The sequence below is a fragment of the Urocampus carinirostris genome, chromosome 10 (assembly GCF_059441175.1).
Source record: "Urocampus carinirostris isolate Australia breed hairy pipefish chromosome 10, RoL_Ucar_1.0, whole genome shotgun sequence".
Classification (NCBI taxonomy): domain Eukaryota; kingdom Metazoa; phylum Chordata; class Actinopteri; order Syngnathiformes; family Syngnathidae; genus Urocampus; species Urocampus carinirostris.
Window position 1 is genome coordinate 28,808,545 of NC_142358.1, and position 19,928 is coordinate 28,828,472.

At 39.5% G+C, this 19,928-nt stretch overlaps 2 protein-coding genes across 2 annotated transcripts in view; both read left to right on the plus strand.

The window, feature by feature from the left end:
• The window catches only part of LOC148358607 (uncharacterized), a 34,202-nt gene extending 25,570 nt beyond the window's left edge, over window positions 1–8,632 (plus strand). Inside the window, exons 18-26 of the mRNA XM_088345737.1 lie at window positions 1,063–1,146; window positions 1,217–1,285; window positions 1,349–1,608; window positions 1,749–1,910; window positions 2,985–3,102; window positions 4,094–4,463; window positions 4,551–4,617; window positions 6,084–6,185; window positions 8,132–8,632. Coding sequence (XP_088201863.1) covers window positions 1,063–1,146; window positions 1,217–1,285; window positions 1,349–1,608; window positions 1,749–1,910; window positions 2,985–3,102; window positions 4,094–4,463; window positions 4,551–4,617; window positions 6,084–6,185; window positions 8,132–8,228 — 1,329 coding nt within the window. The 3' untranslated portion in view covers window positions 8,229–8,632. The remainder of the gene's footprint in view (window positions 1–1,062; window positions 1,147–1,216; window positions 1,286–1,348; window positions 1,609–1,748; window positions 1,911–2,984; window positions 3,103–4,093; window positions 4,464–4,550; window positions 4,618–6,083; window positions 6,186–8,131) is intronic.
• A 1,416-nt stretch (window positions 8,633–10,048) lies between these two features.
• dus4l (dihydrouridine synthase 4-like (S. cerevisiae)) lies at window positions 10,049–17,948 on the plus strand. The gene is made up of 6 exons (XM_088345504.1): window positions 10,049–10,258; window positions 13,145–13,266; window positions 13,349–13,466; window positions 14,388–14,510; window positions 17,137–17,363; window positions 17,432–17,948. Exons 1-6 carry the CDS (start codon window positions 10,170–10,172, stop codon window positions 17,686–17,688), a joined length of 936 nt encoding a protein of 311 aa, XP_088201630.1. The 5' UTR covers window positions 10,049–10,169; the 3' UTR covers window positions 17,689–17,948.
• Window positions 17,949–19,928: the final 1,980 nt, after the last annotated feature.

The window sequence follows — 19,928 nt, forward strand, 5'->3', positions numbered from 1 at the left end:
TTTGAAACAAAAGTGGAATAAAAAATCTTGATGCGGTTGAGAAAATGCTTGGATCGCTTTTTTTTTTGGCCACTCTCTTACACGGAGGAGGACCTCTTGAAGTTTATCTTCCGAAAGTAAGTTACACTTAACTTAAATTTAACTTTACAGAGCATATTATTTTATGAAATGTTTTTTTTTTCAGTACAAAACAATACTGGTTACTTTCAAAAGCCTTAAACATACTTATGTGCAACTTACGAACAAATTCAACTTACGAACGATCGTCCGGAACCTATCTTGTCCGTAAGTAAGGCAACGTCTGTACGTTTTCAATGAAAACTATGAAATTCATAAAAAATAACGAATAAAGCAATTGTCATTTTTGCTTTGATGATAATGTTGATTGTTTCTTGGCTATTTATGGTGCATTAGTATCATCGGTTGGACATTTGGAGTAACAGCAGGTTTGGTTTAATCTAAAAAACACTTTTGAATTAAAAAATTATGCTCCTAAAGGTGTGATGCGTCATTTGAGGTACTGTATCCTTTTAAAAGTTAAAAGTAGACTATTTTCGCTATTAAGTGTGTTAACAATGCCTAACTGAGTTCAAAGAACCCTTCTTTTCCACCGTGCCTATGGCAAAACTGCTTGGGCCGTGGAACACGATATGTCGGAGGAGCAGGGGGTTGGAGAGTGACTTTATGCTTTTCATTGCAGTTTATTTTGAGTATAGCATGAAAATGGCGAAGGTATATAAAATGTTTTCTTTTTAAATACAGAACAAACGCAAACCCGAACACCCAAAAAGGAACGAGTGAAAAAAAAGAGTATATTCAAGCCTGTCTAAGAATTGCACGTACATACACGTGCGACATAAGGAGCTTGACAGAGGCTGCAATGATGAACCAGTCTAGAAGATGGCATTAGCGAGAAGAAAAGTTCCAAATTCCATACAGCACCTTTAAATTTTACCACAAAAAAAATTAAAAATCTCACTGTTTCTTCACTCTTTCGCTGCTATGCAAAAGACGTGTCAATGTTAGAGATATGCCAATCAATTCTTTTGATACCTTCTGTAGGAGTCAGAACTTCGGGATCTCATCAGTCAGTTGGAGCTCAGAGCGAAAGAGCTGAAGAGAGAAGAGGAGATGCTATCGAGCAAGGTATTTTATTTGTTCTTTAAACAACCAGAATGCAGATTAAGCTACGATATAGACCAATGCCTTCTCTTAGACTGCAGATTTGAAGAGGAAGAGGAAGATGCTTGGGGAAGAAGAGGAGGATCTAGACAAACGGACTGGGGTGGGTTGTTTTTGAGGTAAACAAAGTACGCTACCTATACATGTTGTATTTGTGTATATCTAGGCCTTACATAAAATGACCCTGGAGAGAGACCAGCTCACGTTAGAGCTTGAGAAGATAAAAGAAGAGCAAAGTCGAGCTCGAGACCTCCTCCGTGTGGCACGAGAGGAGAGGGATGAAGCCCGGCTGGAGGAGGAAAGGTCAAGGCAGGAGAGAGACAAAGCCCGGGAGGAAATCAGAAAGGTGAAGGAGGACAAGGAGCAGCTGGAGAGCAAGGTGGCGCTTCTGGATGAACGATGCAGCCGGCTCAGTCGCAGAGTCAGGTACGTTGAAATGTCTAGAGCTGTAGTCATGAAATTCAATTGATGAATTGAATGTAAAAATAAATATATTTTTAATTTATTGCATTATAAACTACAATTGATTTTAAAGAGAATGTATTTGGGTTCTTGTGTCCTGTTAGTGAGTTGGAAATGCGTGAAGCAGAAAACGCTGCTAGACAAAAGAAAGACAAAAATAGGGTGCCATCCCCTTCTGGTGTCCAGAAGGAGTCATCACTAAATGTAGGCGACTTGGAGGAACAGCTTCCCTCTTCTGCACATAACAGTGACTGTGACATCCTTGAGTAAGTACTGAAATGTTTTTGACCTTACTTTTCCATGATGACAAGTTAGGCTGTGCCCTATCTGCCTCCCATGTCTGAGGTGTACATGATAGAAATGTTTTATTCGGTCTTGAATAAAGATTGCGTCACAAATCATTAATAATCAAGACTGGTCCCTTTTACGACTTTGATTATTTTATCAAAAACAAAAAAACAATTCCATTCCCCTACAAAATGCGTCTTTTCGTTCAAAAATACGAAAATAAAATTCTTTATTCTTGTTGTGAACACCAAATATCGGACCGTCAGCTTGAAAACAATTAAACATAGTTAATGAATATGAGTTAATGCAGTGTTTTTCAACCTTCTTTGAGCCAGGGCATGTATTTTACGTTGGAAACATTTTGCAGCTCACCACTAACCAAAGATGTTATAAAATGACACTGAACAGTATGTTTAATTTACTATAATTTATAATACTCCCAGTTTTTACAGCACAGACACTTGACAATGACACAAGATTTTCAGAAAATGATTCATAAATGTTTTTTTTATTTTATTTTAAATTCCTAAAAAGTGACAGTGGATAATTTCTCACGGCACACCTGACGATCTCTCACGGCACGCTAGTGTGCCGCGGCACAGTGGTTGAAAATCACTGAGTTAATGTATCTATTTTTTAGCACCCTGTGATTTACTGGCAATCAGTCCTGGGTATTATACCTTTACTTACTGCTGAAATGTGCTGTTCTCTAGCACCCTTATAACCTTTGTCAGGATAAGGGGTTAATGTTTATTTAATATCAGGGCTACAAAAAAGTATTTCAAAAGCGGATTCACAGAAAAAAGTTTGAGAAGCATTGCTGTAAAGCCTTTATTGTAACAGAATTTGTTGTAATCTGTTCTTAAGCAATTATTATTTATTATTTATGTATACTTTTTTCACAGTTTACAGACATTCAAAATATGTACTTCCATGGAAAATATACCTGAATATAACCAAATCAGACATTAAATTTAAATTCTCAATGTTTTTGATCACACAACCTAAATAATATAAATAACACTAACACCGTTTTATACTTGTCTGTTCAGATATGGTGGATTAAACGACTCCCATTGTGCATCCATCGCAAAGACCAAACTCTTCCTGGAAAAGGAAGGCAGCCGACTAATGCAAAGACCGACTCTGCACTCCAGCATAGAAACAAAGGTAGATCATTTCGACATTGACGGTAGTTTATAAAAACAACTGAGAAGAGCTAAACAAAAAATAATTTTGCGGATTACACCCTATAAATATGAAGTATGCAGCAGAAAGCGATAATCAAGCAGCAGTAAGAAAGTTTGGAGTTAGAGAGAAAGTTGTAAGGGACTGGCGACAAGCGGAGGTGACGAAGAGTCTGACATTAGCGTCGTAGAAGAAGAAGCTGAGCATCGTCTACTTCCCGAGTTGGGGGAGTAGTTTAAAAGTGACACTTAAGTAAATTTATTAATTCATAAAGAGTTATGGTACGTAATAACATGTCTTTGTAATTATTCATTTCATTTTTTTTTATCTTTTCCTGATATACAAGGCTAACTGGATTATAAAGTGCAACATGGGATTTTCTGGAAAATTTGGGGGTTTTATGTCCACTTTATTGTCCTGAAATTACAGTATTTGGTTGGAAGATGCCTTATCCTGACTTCACTTTGCCAGCAAAGTGTAGAGATCAAAATAAAACCCATTTTAATTTATACTATTTGAAAATGATTCTACAGACTTGACAGATAACCGTATTTTCCGCACAATAAGGCGCACCTGATTATAAGGCGCATAGAATTAAAACTACGACAAGATTTCGGTTGGACCAAAAATAAATTGACCGTATTTAAGCACTGATTGATCAGTCAAAATATATTGTTGATCGGAATTGCAAAATCGGACGCAAAGAGAATTGAACCTGGAACGCGGTGGAAAGCGCTCCGAATCCTATCACCTAGACTATTAAGGATACTGATGACTTATAAAAAGGCATTTGGTTTTATGTCAGCATCACACTATATAGTCCAGAAAATACGGTAATCAGATATTGAAACACTCGTTTGTTGCAGCCCTAGACATGTGAGGGATTAATACACTATATATAATCCTAATCAAGGGAATTTCCTTACTGTGTGCACTTATTCAGTCTATCCTTTTTCCTTCCTTCGCTTCATAGCCCATCCATCCAGATGTGTCGTTCTTACCTGCAGAGAGAAAGGTCACATTCGATGTGACAGATTCTGACCTCAGCAGCTCTATTGACCAAGAAGAGCAGCTCAACAACGTTTTGGGAGCTCTCGGATCATTGGCCCACCAGCGGAGCAGGGCATCTCTCCCGGCTTTCCCCACAAGGCTGTCTCATTCCACCACTCCCGCCACAGGAGTTTCACCCGGCTCGGGTTTGAGCTCCTGCCAATCTAGTCCGGTTTGGACATCGACACTCCGTGGCGCCTATGGACTGCCATCATACCCGGATGGTGCCATCGGGAGTGGACTGACGACTACTGAGAATGTCACTCTGCGTCGATGGAGAGAGACCTTTCCCGGTATGTGATTGCAGGGCTGGTAACTGGCGCTGTTTTCATCACCGTATCATTTTTATTCAGTTGTTTGTTTTTAATGTTTTTCCTCAGAGGCAGCTGCACTCAACTCCAGCACTCTGAGGAAATTTACATCACCAGCATCCTATATGCCTTCCAGGTAAGAAGGCTGTTTTTTTTGTGGTAGAGCAATGGTTCTTAAGGTTCTTAAATAAATTCAAAATGAAGATTACAGATTTTAGATACCTTAATATTTAAGGAAATGCATTGTGGGAAGTAATTTGGTCATCCTGAAAAGATTTTAATAAATATATAGTCACACGTATTTAACGTTTGTAATTTCTAATGCTTACTTTGAGCATGTTTTTCAGATTTGAAAAAGTTTGAGGCACACGACTAACCAAAAATGTTATAAAATGACACTGAACAGGATTTTTAATTACAATATAATTTATAATGTTTTTACAGCACAGACACTTGACAATGAAATAATATTTTTAGAAAATGATTCATAAATGTTTTAGAAAATTTTAAATTTTTAAAAGAGACATTGGATAATTTCTCACGGCACACCTGACGATCTCTGCCGGCACACTAGTTGAAAATCACTGATCTAGAGAAGTTCTGTGTAGAGGAGTGGGCCAAGATCTCTCCTGCAGTGTGTCCAAACCTGGTGAAAGGCTACAGGAAATGTTTGACCTCTGTAATAGCGAACAAAGGTTACTGTACCAGATATTAACATTCATTTTCTCAGGTGTTCAAATGCTTATTTGCAGCTATATCACACAAATAAATCATCAAAAAAATCATGCATTGTGATTTCTGGATTTTTCTTTTTAGTTTATCTCTCTCACAGTGGACATGCACCTACAATGAAAATTTCAGACCCCTCCATGATTTCTAAGTGGGAGAAATAGCAAAATAGCAGAGTGTTCAAATACTTATTTTATTCACTGTATGTTCCTAGTGGCCTGCTGGTTAGGATTCGGCGCTCTTACTGTCACCATCTAGGTTCGGATGTAATGCGATTAATAGTTCCGACAGAGCGCAAAGCAAATAGGGCGGACGAAACAACAACCGGTAGCCACTCTATTCCTGATACCATTGCTGTATCATTTCTTCCTTATTATCCAAACGTATCTAAAAGAAAAGGGTCTCAATTTTATACAGTTATATTCATGGAAACAAGGTGTCCAAAGATGCCAAACACCTTTTAAGGGTGGATGCAAAATGTTGGCGATGTATGAGGAAGTCAGAAGCCCAGGTACTTGACATTAGATGAATGTCATATTCATTTCATGTCATTTTAATATATGAGGTATGAATTTCATTCATAAAACAGATTTTCACAATCACACCCTATCCCTGAAAAAATGTGGCTTCTATCTTGTAGTATTTCAAATAGAGACGTGCGGTGAGGTTGGTGTCTGTAAATGAACCTACATCTCAGCCATCATTGGAGTGGCAAAGCAAGAGAGCAATATATAAACTGTAACCTGGCATGCCTAGCCTGTCTATCAACTGGGGTCTCAAGAAATCCTAAGGGCAACACTAGGGGATGTCCCAAATTTGTCGAGTTTGCTTCATTCAGTCATAATGATAAGCTTTTATCTGTTTCCCCCTTAGCCTGAACGTCCATAAGTCAGTAATAATGGATAGCCGCCGACTGCAGCAGCTGATTGACAGCAACAAGAGGTGGCTCGAGATGCGAAGGAAAGACAGCAGCATGTATCCTTTCATCACATATTCATCAACAATGAATATCTTTTCTCTCTTTTTAAAGGTAATCCCAAATTCTTTAACATACAAAATATGAGGAAATTGTACAAGGTTTTGGCATAAATTCCATCTTGTGAAACCCTTCGCTACTTGGCGCTTCAGTTATCGCTGCTTCACTCTCTCACATAGTTACATTCTGTCTGTCGGTAAGGACGTCTTCTTGAGGTAAGGGTCTCAGACACGTACGGACACGGTGTCTGTACGATGTCACCAATCACTCAAATGCGTCATTCCACATATCATTAGGAAGGTTAAACTCTTGGGATAGATCAATTTCTTAGTTTCTATTTTCTTTTTTGTTTGGAAAGCAGAGTAAGAATTTCATTGTGCAGGGAAACGTGGTTCTTTACTGTGCATATGACAATAAACACTTTGAATTGAATTTAATTTAAAAATGGACTCATCACAGAAACATCAAGATCAGTCTGAAACGAGATACTGGAAGAATTATAAAGCCATGGTAGCTTACCAAAGTCGTCTTGCAGCCATCACGTTCAATAATAATATGCAACCATGGTCCTCTTACATCCGTGAGTGTAGTAAATACAACCATGTAAATATTTACACACTCCAAAACACGCAAATAAAATGGATGTTGCTTGTTGCCAGCTGTCTGTTTAGCCCCATAATTCCTGTTTCCAAATACAGATTAGTGAAGCAACCTAATGTGTGATTCACATTCATCTTTTTCGGCCAATTGCAGGCTTTGTTTTGCCACGCTTTTGCCTATGTGAGCCTGTAAATGCTAAAAAGGACCCGCTTCCTTTACTTCCGAATAACTTTCGCCAATAGTGACCGATTCAAATGATGATTGACACATTGGCTAGGAAATGAAACGCCGGTATACATATCCCAGCATACACGGCAAACTACTTTGCCTACGGGGGTAAATCTAGTCGACGGCTGCTTGCCTTAGTTGCAAGACCTTGTGGCTTAATATTGATCCATATAGTAGGCGCACTGTATTATAAGGCGCATGGTCAGGTTTTGAAAAAAATAAAGGCTTTTAGGTGCGCCTTATAGTCGTGAAAATACGGAAGTAGTTATCTGCCAGTTTTCACTGAGGATACATTATGTGCCGCAAACATCCTTTTAAATAATTGATTTCCATTTTTTGAACTTTGTTGTTCGGATGGAAAGTTGGACCAAAATGTGGTTTAAAAATAAAATAAACATTTGTTTAAAATTGCCTCTAATTCATTTGGTGTTTTTTGTTTTCTTTCTTTAAGTTGTGTTGTTGAGTTGGTCATAAATTTAATTTCAAAAGCCATTAAAAAAAAGTCTTTACAAAGTCTTGAATTTAACTTACCCTAAGCTGTAGGAACCCTGAAACGTGAAGCCAGTCGGGTACAGACCAAGGGAGACAGCAAAACCGGCATTAATGCTAGGCTAGCCGGCCAAACAACACACATTGGAGAGCCAATAAGCGCCAACCGTGAGCCAAAACAAATCAGGAGAGCTCTCGGCAGCTCAGGGGAGCTAGACAGATGAAATTATAGCAACCGCAACACGCAAAGCACAAATTAAAAGCCACGATCGCAAGCAGAAATGAACGGTATGCAATCGTCATTCACTACAATCGCTGTCTGTATCGGAGCTCACCTCACATGTTGTGTTAATGGGATTCTTGTGTTTCTTCAATGAAGTCACAGCTATTCATGAAATAAGCCAGACAGATCAACTTTGAGACTAAATATCTCGAGCATCCCAGCGGTGGAATATTTTGCAACATAAATGTTTGAAGCTACACCACACGTTCTGCATCTAATTGAGGAAAAATCTTTTTGGGGATACCTTTAACTCTTTCTTTCTCTCATTTTCCCCATATCTCAGCAACCACCTCGTCCCGACACCCATGTTGTGGTAATTTATTTATCCTTGACTGTCTTGGCCAGACCTCTGTTCACACGCTACCAAGCTTCCCCCTCCCAGACCAAGCTGGTCCAGGTGGGCTTGGATGACAAGGACCAGATCAGAGTTTATCATTATTGATAACACAACGTCGTGGAGTCTGACCAGGACGTGCTCTCTTCAGTTTTCGGAGAACAAATGCTGGCATGACTCAAATGCTTTCCTCATTACATATTAGTGACCTAATTCTCCAAATATTTGTTTTTATTTATGGGTGAAGTTTAGCTTTGTGGTGCTGTGTCGTTCCTGACTACATTATCCTTTTTAGGATTTCGCTCAGGTCCACCTATAAATGGAAAAACAACTTTTTTCCTCATTTGTACTGTAAAACAAACTCCATTTCTATTGTTAATGCACTACAACGTTTTTGTGTTGTAAATTTGTTTTTGTTTTTTCACAGTGGAAATGTTTTCATGAGAAAACTTGTGTACATAGCTTGTTTTTTTCTTCCAATTTGAATATTAAAATCCAAGTGACGGCTCGTATATTTTGGATTGATTTTTGTTTTCCCCTCTGTTCATGAAATACAGGTGTACATTGAATTCTGAATCCACAACTTTGATTAACTATTGAGAAAACTGAAAGGAAAAAGCGCTGATGAGAAAAAAAGCTGTGCTTAAATATAAAAATTACACAAATATAATATACAAATATAATGAGCATCTAAAATTGCATACGCCTCATATCAATTGTTCTTAGTTCCTTTTCAAAATTTATGAAAGTAGAAAAAGATCAATATTTAAAATGAGCAAAACTATTTAATAAAAATTGAGAATATTTTAACATGCATTTAAAAAGATGATATGAAATATAATTTAACACGCTGATCTTTATCACTATGAGTGGTGTTGTTTCAGAACAGCTCACTGTAACAAACATGCAGCAACCTCCTCCCACCTATGAATATCATACAGACACCTATAATTCCAGTAAAGAGGGGAGATAGAAAAAAATGAAATGAAATTAAAATAAAAAGGGGATAAGATTGTAAAAGAAAACGACATACAAAAGATAACAATGGGAGAAAAAATAATTTAAAAAAAGGAAAATAAAGTTTTGGTTTTTAGGTCTAGATGGCAAATATGTCAGCTCCCTCTGGGTAAGCCTCATGTTATTTCAAATTAATACAAATGTCTCCAACTATGAGTATTTACAAAAATGTTTTACATTTGATAGTGTATGTATCTTTTTTAATGTTTTAAGTTCAAGTTTTGTAATGAATACAGTTATTTTACCACTAGGTATAATAAATAATAGAATGAATTATATAATCAGGGTGGCACAGCGGCTGAGTGGTTAGCACGTCCGCGACACAGTTCTTTGGTCAGCTACCAGCCCTTCTGTGCAGTTTGCATGTTCTCCCCATGCAAGGTTTTCCTCCGGGCACACCGGTTTCCTCCTACATTCCAAAAAAACATGCATGTCAGGTTAATTGGCCAATCCAAATTGTCTCTTGGTGTGAATGTATAAGTGAGTTGACCTGCAACTGGCTTGCAACCAGTTCAGGGTGTCCCCTGCCCACTGCACAATGGCTGGAATCGGCTCGAAAACCCCCGCGACCCTAGTGAAGATAAGTGCTGTGGTTAATGGTTGGATGGATGGATGCATAATTTAAATAATACACACTGTCTATTTAGGTGTTATTGTTATTATTTACTAAAACAATTGTGTAACATCTGCATAGTCATACAAACAATGGTTCATGTTTATATTTTGTTCGACTCTTTTATTAACATGTCTTGTTTCACGATTTAATTTCATTGTTCTAGTGCCACGCCCACACGTTTCGAACGCCACGCCCTCATTTTTCAGCATGGTACGCTACGTCCACATGTATGCTAGGCTAAAACATTCCTTGTTTCTTTAGCTTTATTAACTTTATGATAATGTCAGAATTTTGTTTTATTTTCAAGCAATTTTAAAGAAGTAAGCGACAAGACGCTTAGCTAGTGACTGCGACCGAAAAGGTATTGAACGGTATTTTGTTATGCTAGCACGTGCTAAGGCTACTGTTACTTAAAGATGAAGACGACAAGCCACAACAAACTCACTGGGATGTTCGAAAAAGGAAATGTGGTTAAGATTTGTGCGCCGATGGTTCGTTATTCAAAGTAAGTTTGGTCTTTTGGTACTCGAAAGAAATGCGATGTTTGATGCAAATATATATACCTGTCAAGCTCAGACAATTGCTCCTCTTTTTATTGGTAACGACATGCATTTTAGAATAGGTAGCGATTCGGTTGTTTTCTTCGTATATCTGTATAATCGCAAGCTTTGTTTTGCATGGTGAGCACAACTTTGCTTCCCCCTTTATCATCACTGCGAGCCTTTCACCCACAGTGAATTAATCCAGCCCAAAAATACGGTGGAATCTTTACAAAGCACACACAGTTTTGAACTGAATAAAGAAAGAGAAATGAATTGTGAAGATTATGTCAAGTCACATTCATGTCTATATCCCCCTAAATCACAAATGTCTCAAAGGTCTGTACAGACCACAATGACACCATCCACCAGCGTTTGACCTGAAGCATGTGAACGCCTTCATGGACCAGCTGGCAGAGTGTGGAAGCTGCGTCGTGATCGTCATAGACTTTCTGGACTAGTTTACAGGCTGGGGGCGTCGCTGCTGTCATGCACTTTCCGGACAAATTTTCAACATGTTACCTAGTGTTTACTATGTTTGTCTACTGTAATGCTAAATGTAATTCACCCTGGTCTCAAGGTTTCTCTTTTTCCTCATGCTGAGGTTTTGAGTTGTTCCTTGCCCGCATGTTTGTTGGTTTAAGATCAGGTAATTGTGTCATCGTAATCCTGTGCAGTCCTTTTAGACATTTTTGTGATTAAGCGCTATATAGATAAAGTTGACTTGACTTGACCATCCCCTGATCTGAAACCAACATGTTGGCAAGGAAAACTCAAAATTAAACATGAGGAAAATAAGAAACCTCGAGAGGGGGCCTCACGAGGCTTCAATAAATTTTGCACTGGGTAACAATACGCAAAACATAGGGAACATCAATAGGAAAAACAGGTAATATGTGAAACTGTCCATAAAGTCCTTTACAACAACGACGCAGCTTCCCATCGCTGCTGGCTGGTCGATGCACATGTTGACATGCGTCAGGTCCAGATGCTGGTCCGCTGACATATCTCAATACCTCCTCTCTCATTTCACCACTAGCCAGGCAGCAAAAAAAGGACGAAAAGAAAAGTATGAGGTGGGCATCAATCAAAGAGAATAGAAGTGTCTGAAGTCTTGATTACAAAAACTTACACTGAGGTTGCAGATCTTATCTCCAGAGGGAGAGCATTTATACACCACCGGAGTTTGGATGGAGAGCGCTCTCTAGCCAGCAGATTTCTCCTTGGCTCTCGGAGTAACTAGTAGATCAGCATTTTCTGAGCAAAGGTTATGTGCAGGAACATAGGGAGAAATCAATTTTGAGAAATAAGAGGGAGCAAGTCCATGCGAACCTTTGTATGTTAGTAAGAAAACCTTAAAGCCACATCGTAAGCGGACGGGGAGCCAGTGCAAGGAGCTAATACAAGAGTGATATAAGTTTTTTGTCTTAGTCAAAAGTCTCGCTGCTGCATTTTCAACTAGCTGCAGGTAATTCAGCCAATAGCATGATGCTGTGACTCAAACCAATAGCAGACCGAAATTTTATTGGAGGTCAACTAATATTGAATAGCCATTTTACAGCTGTAACCCGTCATACACAGACACCAGAGTTTTTGGGAGTGTGAAATAATTTGTTGTTTGAGGTCATATAACGGGAAAAATGCTGCGGACTGAACCATTATTCCACACTGTAAAATGAAAAACTTGTGGGTTTATATTTTATAAGGTTTATTTTATTTTTAAAACCATCAATTACTGTAAATTCCGGACTATAGAGCGGACTAATTATAAGCCGCCCCCACCACATTTCGGGAGGAAAACCGATTTTGTACATACACAAGCCGCACCTGTATATTAGCCGCATGTGGCCACGTTGAGAAAACGCAATTCAAACACAAAATTAACCCATACTCGACAAAGTCCAAAAAACACAAACTGAACGGAAAATGATACCGGTACTTAAAAGTTAATGCAGATCTGCATAGTTTGGGTGCCCGTTGAAAGTAATCCAAGAAAAAAAGTGTATATTTCCAAAGGTAAGGGTGGGAAAAATATATATCCACTATTGTCGGCCGCGTCCACAAACACGTCTCACCTTTACTCCACTTCCCATCAGTCCGCGTTTGCTCCGCCCCTTCTTTCTCATTTGCTTGTACAAAACATATCAGAATAAGTTTCAAAATAAATACATTACAAAAATATACAGTTGCAAATTCAAATTATACTTGGTTACACATATTTACAAAGAAAGACTGTACACCGAGAGAATTTTCAAAGCTTTAATAATATTATAACTTCTATCCTAAACCGTGCCTGTGAAGGGTAGCAAAACGCTACTAGCAACACGCTCTCAACACAGTAAACAGCTCTGTTAATAAACATACCGTACTTTTAATAGGCACGGTACAAATCAAAATGGTTTTCCTTCAGTATGGAAAAGAGACATTGTCATGTGGACGTCATCCCATGCTCCCTTATTCAAAAACACGCTAGCATCACGCTCGCAAAGTAAAGTTTACGTGCGGTAGCTCTTTCTTTATCGGACTGCCCGATTACGTTCAGCTTGAAAGTAGCGTCATGTGCCTTTTTTTGCAATTTGCATGATGAGGATTTGTCTACGCTAATTTAATTTGTGCACAAGCTAATAAGTTGCAGTCTAAATCTTACCTTTTGTACTCGAGCGTTAGAAAAATTACATAAATTGGCCGCATCACTAAATAAGCCGCAGGGTTGAAAGTTGGGGGGAAAAGTAGCGGCTTATAGTCCGGAATTTACGGTACTGTATTTCTTTCATCAAAGCTTTATCCATCCAGTGGCTCTTCAGTGACTCAAAAGCCGAATTGCTTTCAACTGTGCTCTCATTTCTCCACAGACTGGCGTTCAGATCATTAGTAAGGAAATACAACTGTGACATCTGCTTCACTCCAATGATCGTTGCGTCTGACTTTGTACGATCTATCAAAGCTAGAGATAGCGAATTCACCACCAACGAGGGTGAGTATCTCAAGTAATGTGGCACACTGCAGATGACTGCAAACCGTTTAATGTTTTATATTTCACTTTTTTCCGTCAATAGCTGACAGACCACTGATTGTGCAATTTGCTGCTCACGATGCTCAGACTCTGGTAGACGCAACACGTGCAGTTGCACCTTTCTCAGATGGTGTTGACTTGAACTGTGGATGTCCCCAAAGGTGCACTTTAACTCCTTTAAGGTTTTTATGGGAGGGTCGTATTCCCACAAAGAAACAGAAATAGTTATGTAATACAATTTTAAGGTGAAAAGAAAACATGTTTGTGGTAGTATGTCTTATGCAGCCTCACGGGTCAAGACACAGTATTGACTACTATAGTATTCTGTCAGCGTCATATACAAAACCTATTTCCAATCTATCTCTAAAATAATTTTATTCATATGTATGTACAGACGCTGCCCTACTTATGAACGATCGTTCGTAAGTTGAATTTGTTCGTAAGTTGCTTCAGTACTATATTTTGCATGTTTAAGGTTTATAAAAATATGTTTAAGGCTTGTATAAGTAACCTGTATTGTACTAAAATATAAACATTTCATAAAATAAAAAACATAAATTAATTTGGCAGATTTGTTGTTTTTATGCTGCTCCGGACACACAACTGACTGCCAATCATCTGCGTAAGTTACGTCTAATGCCGGTGCTTGTGTGGCTCTTTGACTCTCACAGTTAAAAATTTCATCTCTTTGTGTCAAACTTGTTCGCCACGCCTGGTATAGACGGTATATAATTTTTACACACAAACTTGGAAAAGGAACCGTATTTCTTCTTCGGTGTGGATGCTGGGAGACCTCTCACAGCGACAACACACACCGGTAGCGGCGGAAAGAAGCACTTACAGCAATGCCCTGATATTTTTTGACATCCCGAAAAAAATGTTTGTATCTACTGTTTTGCGTAAGTCGAATGGTCGTTTATATACATATATATATATATATATATATATATATATATATATATATATTAAAGAACCTCTGAGTGTAAATCCAGCATTAGAAATGTTGTGTTTGTCGCTATGTTGGTCCCTCTCTTGTATAGTCACAATAATATCCTTCAATTGTTTCATGTCTTTGTTTTCAGGTGGGCCATGTCTGCAGGATACGGAGCGTGCCTTATCAACAAACCAGAACTGGTTAAAGACATGGTCAGACACGTCAGGAACCAAGTGGACGATCCAAACTACACAACATCCATTAAAATTAGGTAATGTATTTTCCGCACACCGGATTATAAGGCGCATCCCCTCAAAAATAGTCTCCTGTCAAATATATTTCATGTAAAAGGGTATCTGGCTTATAAGGCGTATCAAATTAAAACTACAGTAAGAGCTTCCATATTTATTCCAGCCATCAAAAATGTTGCTTACTAAATTGTAAGTCACTGTGTGCACCAGGAATCAAACCTAGGTTACAGCAGGGAAAACGCTCAAAGCTAAACAATAACACAGGTGACGTGCAAGACGGCATTAGATTTTGTGTCTTCATTATACTACTTTTACTCATGATGCTAGAACCGAATGTTAGGGAATGGAGAAAGCTGAGAGTTGTCCTGAAGTATTAAACAAATGCAAAAAAAGCATGACGAGGCAGACGACTCTTCCGTGTTTTGAATGGCTTCTCCTATAACTTTTAGAAAGCAATGTTGAGAGCAGGATTGTGGATTATTGGATTTAGCCAGATCTCCATCCATCCATTATCTGCACCGCATCCTCAGTAGAGTTGCAGGGGTGCTGGAGCCCATCTCAGCTGTCCTCGGGCAGTGGGCAGGAGACACCAGAAACTGGTTGACTGCCAGTCGCAGGGAACACAGAGACAGACAACTCACTTTCTCATTCACACCTTACACAATTTATACCGGCTAATTAACCTGGTATGCATGTTTTGGGGAATGTGGGAGGAAACTGTACTGCCCAGAGGAAGCCCATGCAAGCTCTGGGGGTACATTCAAATCCCGCACAGGAAGGCTGGAAGCTGGATTCGATCCCATGACATCAGAATTGTGCCGCGAACGCACTAACCACTCAGCTGCCCAGCCAGGCCTCCATGATGATTAAGGAACAACCGCCATTAATTTAGTGGTTTCCAACTAGTTGTACTGCAATGGTTAATGGATCTGGCTTTGTTGAGATAAGATTTTTACGGCTCATTTTGACCTTAATTTTTTTCATAAAAAATCGTTTAAAACAAGGTGTAAGCGGAGTTATTTTAGAAAAATATCTGAGTACTGCAAACAAGGATACTGGCATATTTACCTTCAGTGCAGACGGTGCTGTGTACATAGCTCCGACCACTCCTACTGATCACCAAATCTAATTGCTTTGTGTGCTTGGCTGGCGTTCTTGAGTGTTAACCATTGGTTCTGTGGCTTTTCATTATAAAAAGTCTCAACAGTGAACATACATTGATTAATGAACTTCCATAAAAAGAATTACTTAGCGGCGTATAGCACCAAACTCAAGACTGCTCTAATCAGAATTGGAACGCTAAATAAGAAATTTGTATGAATAGAACTTTATCTCCGAGCCAATTGTAATCATGAAAAGTGCCATATTAAGGTCACAAGCCGTAGGTTCCCGACCCATGCTGTATATTCTTTTGTAGTAATGCACACATTTAAATACTTTATTTTTCCAATCTTATATACTACAAAATGCAGTATATAAGATACACCAGGTTATAAGACGGTCGAGCAAATAAGCCCAGCAAAGATTAACTTCCAAGTAACTCAGAACTTTGGAATGGATGGAACGACGGCGTCCCCTTTTAGACATTTTGCAAAATTACCAATTCACCATGTACCATAATGAAATCTGATAACATGAAGTTTGAACGTAATTACAAGGCTATGTATTGATAAAATAATGTTCTCACTGTACGTAATTATGTAGATTGGAGGGGAATTCTCAAGTACAAAACATTACGCAAATTTCTCACTTCTTTGGCTTTCTAACAAGTTTAGCAACTTCAATGACCCGATACTTTGAGTATCAGATATCTAAGACCACGCTCATAGAGGCATGATCAGATATCTAAGACTACGCCTATAGAGGCATGATCTGGTCAAGCGTCTCTGGTCCACATAAAGAGGAACTGATCGATATTTAATTCATTTTCCTACTACTCCGCATGGCGCGCGGTCGTGCAGGCCTGCACTGCAGCCTTAAGTTCAAGATTTGGGCCACACGTGGCGACCAACCGGAGCATGAGACCAAATATCTCTGCAACACCAAGTAAGAGGACGGTTTCAAATTTAAGTTTGCTGGTTCTTGGGAATGAGCGTCTTTTTTTCTGTACAAGGGAATCCCCCCCCTCCCCCCCCACCCGAATCGACAAACATTATATCGGTAAACCTTTAGTGGTCGAAAACTTTCAAAATCTCTGGCGCTTCCCCTCCCTTTCTCCCCCCTATTATTAATTCTCTGTGTTAATAAATTGTGTGTTTTATTTCAATCGGCCTGGTTCATTGATTCAATTTTCTTGGGATTAGTAATTCATATCAGAACTCAAAAGAACTCCAGTAATTACATAATTTAATTTTATCAGTGTTGGAAATTCTAACATTATTCAGAAAAAAAATATTTCTGGTGGAGTACCAGCAACACCTTGTGGCAAATTTGTTTACTGTCTGCAGTAAGAAATTATTCGTTTCAATCCTAACAATTTTCAAAATTAAAGCTAGAAAATTCCTCACAAACGCACTTTCTAATTTCTGGCCAATTTGATTTTTTTTTTTTTTGGGGTGCGCCTATTGTCCGGGAAATTTGGTAATAAAGAAAAAGGTTTTTTTTTCAGACTTGACTAAACAAATAATTGATTTACGTACTCTTTAGAATTCACAAAGACTTAAGGAAGACGGTTGATCTGTGCCAGAAGGCCGAGTCAGCGGGTGTATCCTGGATAACGGTCCACGGTCGTACTTCAGAGGAGCGCCACCAGCCCGTCCACTACGACGCAATAAAGACTATAAAAGACAGCTTGTCCATCCCGGTTATTGCCAACGGGGACATCAAGTACCCGCGGGATGTGGAGTCCATTCACCAACTCACGGGTGTTGACGGTGAGTAGCTACCCCTCCCACAAATCGGAATCTCCTATTGGAAATAACTTCCCGTGGATTTGTTTTAGGTGTGATGGCAGCGCGAGGGTTGCTCGCTAACCCGGCCCTGTTTGCCGGATACGAAGACACACCTCTGGAGTGCATATGGGACTGGGTGGACATATCTGTGCAGCAGGGAACTCCATTTACATGCTTCCACAATCATCTCATCTATATGCTGGAGAGGGTTACCTCACAGCCCGAGAGAAAAGTTTTTAATTCTTTATGTAGTACTTCGGCCGTGATAGATTACCTGCAGAGTACATACGGTTCAGTGGCCCTATGACACATGAACCCTATTTTCATAGCGCATTTATCCCAATCGAGTCATGGTCGAACCAAAGCGAAGTTAAACAACCTGCGATTCTCATGGAACTCCTTACTGCCACCCTAGTGGCTCCCTGGAGATTTTTTGAAAATGCTTGTAAATGGAAAAAGAAGAGGGAGGGACTTATATATTTTTAAATCTGGTAGGAGGGCAAACACAAAAATACGCTGTTTTTAAGGCTTTAAAAATGTTTAGAATAAAAAAACGAGTAACTTTTATGTATGAATCAGTTTTTTGAAATTTGAATTTCAAAAAATGCTTTTATTATAATTAATTAGAGATATAAAAACAGATATACCATGAGAAATCATAAGCAAAATTCCTCCATGTTGAGCATTTTTTCGGTCAGTTCTAATGATTTGATATTTCGCTATCGTTGGCCCTGTGTCACCAGCGGAGTACCAAGTTTATGTAATTGCCAAAATATCAGGGGTGTAGAAATTGATGTAAGAGACCAAGTCATCTGCCTTAGAAGTCAAACATTGAGCATTAATGAGATAAATTGAGGGACTGTTCAATAAAGGCGAAGGCGACCCTAGGCATTTCCCGGCTTGACAATAATTTTCCCGTCCCGTATAATAATGTTTACTTCACCTTCGTCCCGACGGTGCTTAAGTTCGTCCTGTAGTTCCCTGTTGCGTTCCCTTTCTTTTGGTGTCATATCTGGACGAACAAATCCGGAGGACAACGTCGGAAAGGTACTTTTCACCCGATTGAATCCCAGAGAAACGCCAGCCTTGACCTTGTATTCCGGAACCGGATCTTCACAATCCTTTGTTTACCATCATTCCTCGGCCTTCCATCACGAAAAACTTATAGAATGTCTTCTTTCTATACTCCGGGAACTGCTTCGTCGACTTCCTGCATGAGTTTGGTATCCTGAACAGCTTCACCCTTTTCGATGCGTCTTTGCTCCAACCACCACGAGATTGTGCTTCCTAGACTCCCTTGCCAGCATTTCCTCCATTAGGCTAGTCGAAATTTTGGCATCATCTGGGTCATAATTTCTCGGACAAGGGTTGGAACCATGGCCTTCACGGTTTCACGGACATTGGAGACCAAATCAGCAGCGTTCAGGGTACCGGACAGTCCAAACGACCCGGATAAGGGTAATGGAGTGTTATCCACGTAGCTGAACACCGTTCCAGAGCTACTCAGAGAGGCGTAAGAATCCTTATCAGCAGATAAACCGGGGACGCAGGACTTGCAGATGTAAGTAGCTTGTTTATCTTGAATCGCGAGGCTTAGGTCCTGAACTGACAACTCGTAGTGAATGCAGTGCTTGCAGTGGCTACATTGAATCATCGCTCCATGGTTCACGGCACCACAAAAACATGGCTTAGAGACTGCCTTTCGAGGTGCAATACCAAGCGCATCTACCCATACCTGAAACATACCTGGTACTGGCCATTCGTACCTAGCCATGCATGGCTTAATCTTGAAAACAAGCATATAATAATAATATAATAATATTATTATTAATAATAATAATTTCCTTGTATTGTCATTCTGTGTAACAATGTACACAGAACGAAATGTCGATTGCACCTGACCCGTTGTAGCGAGCCGATGCAGCCGCAGCCAACAGAGGGCGCCGCCGACCACTTTTTAAGTCTTAGGAATGACTCGGCCGGGGCGCGAACCACCGACCTCCCAGTCTCAAAGCGGGCGCCTTACCATCTAGGCGCTACTGACAGGATCAACAAGAGTGCGTCTGCCGCCAGTGGGCTGCTTTTTCTTCTTTTTTTTGTCTGATGCGGCTCTCACCATTATCAGTTGCTGTTTCATGAGCTAAAAACATGGCATTTTTAATTCTGGGTCAGGGTACGATCTGGAATGGTTACTCGCCCGTCACAAGGCATCTTTCATATATTGAAAAGAAATGCTAAACAAAGGTTTTCATAATAAAATTTAAGACTGAGCACAAGTGACACTTGTTTTTTTCTGGGTTTGAATGTGAAAGTGTGTGTGTTTGGTGGGCTTTACATTGCACTGTCAAATGTATTGACTCTTTGTGAAATAGAAGTCAGGTTTCAATAATGTAAATCCGATGACAGTTGTGTGAAAATGTGGCACACCTCATCTATTTATCTATCCATTATCTGCACCACTTATCCACAGTAGGGTCGCGAGGGTGCCGGAGCCTCTCCCAGTGGGCAGACAACTCACACGCTCCTTCACACCACACCTCTGGACAA

Coding starts and splice junctions, on each gene's coding strand:
- dus4l (XM_088345504.1), top strand. CDS start 10,170: ATGAAGACGACAAGCCACAACAAACTCACTGGGATGTTCGAAAAAGGA. Junction 10,259..13,144: donor CCGATGGTTCGTTATTCAAA/GTAAGTTTGGTC, acceptor ATTTCTCCACAG/ACTGGCGTTCAGATCATTAG. Junction 13,267..13,348: donor CGAATTCACCACCAACGAGG/GTGAGTATCTCA, acceptor TTCCGTCAATAG/CTGACAGACCACTGATTGTG.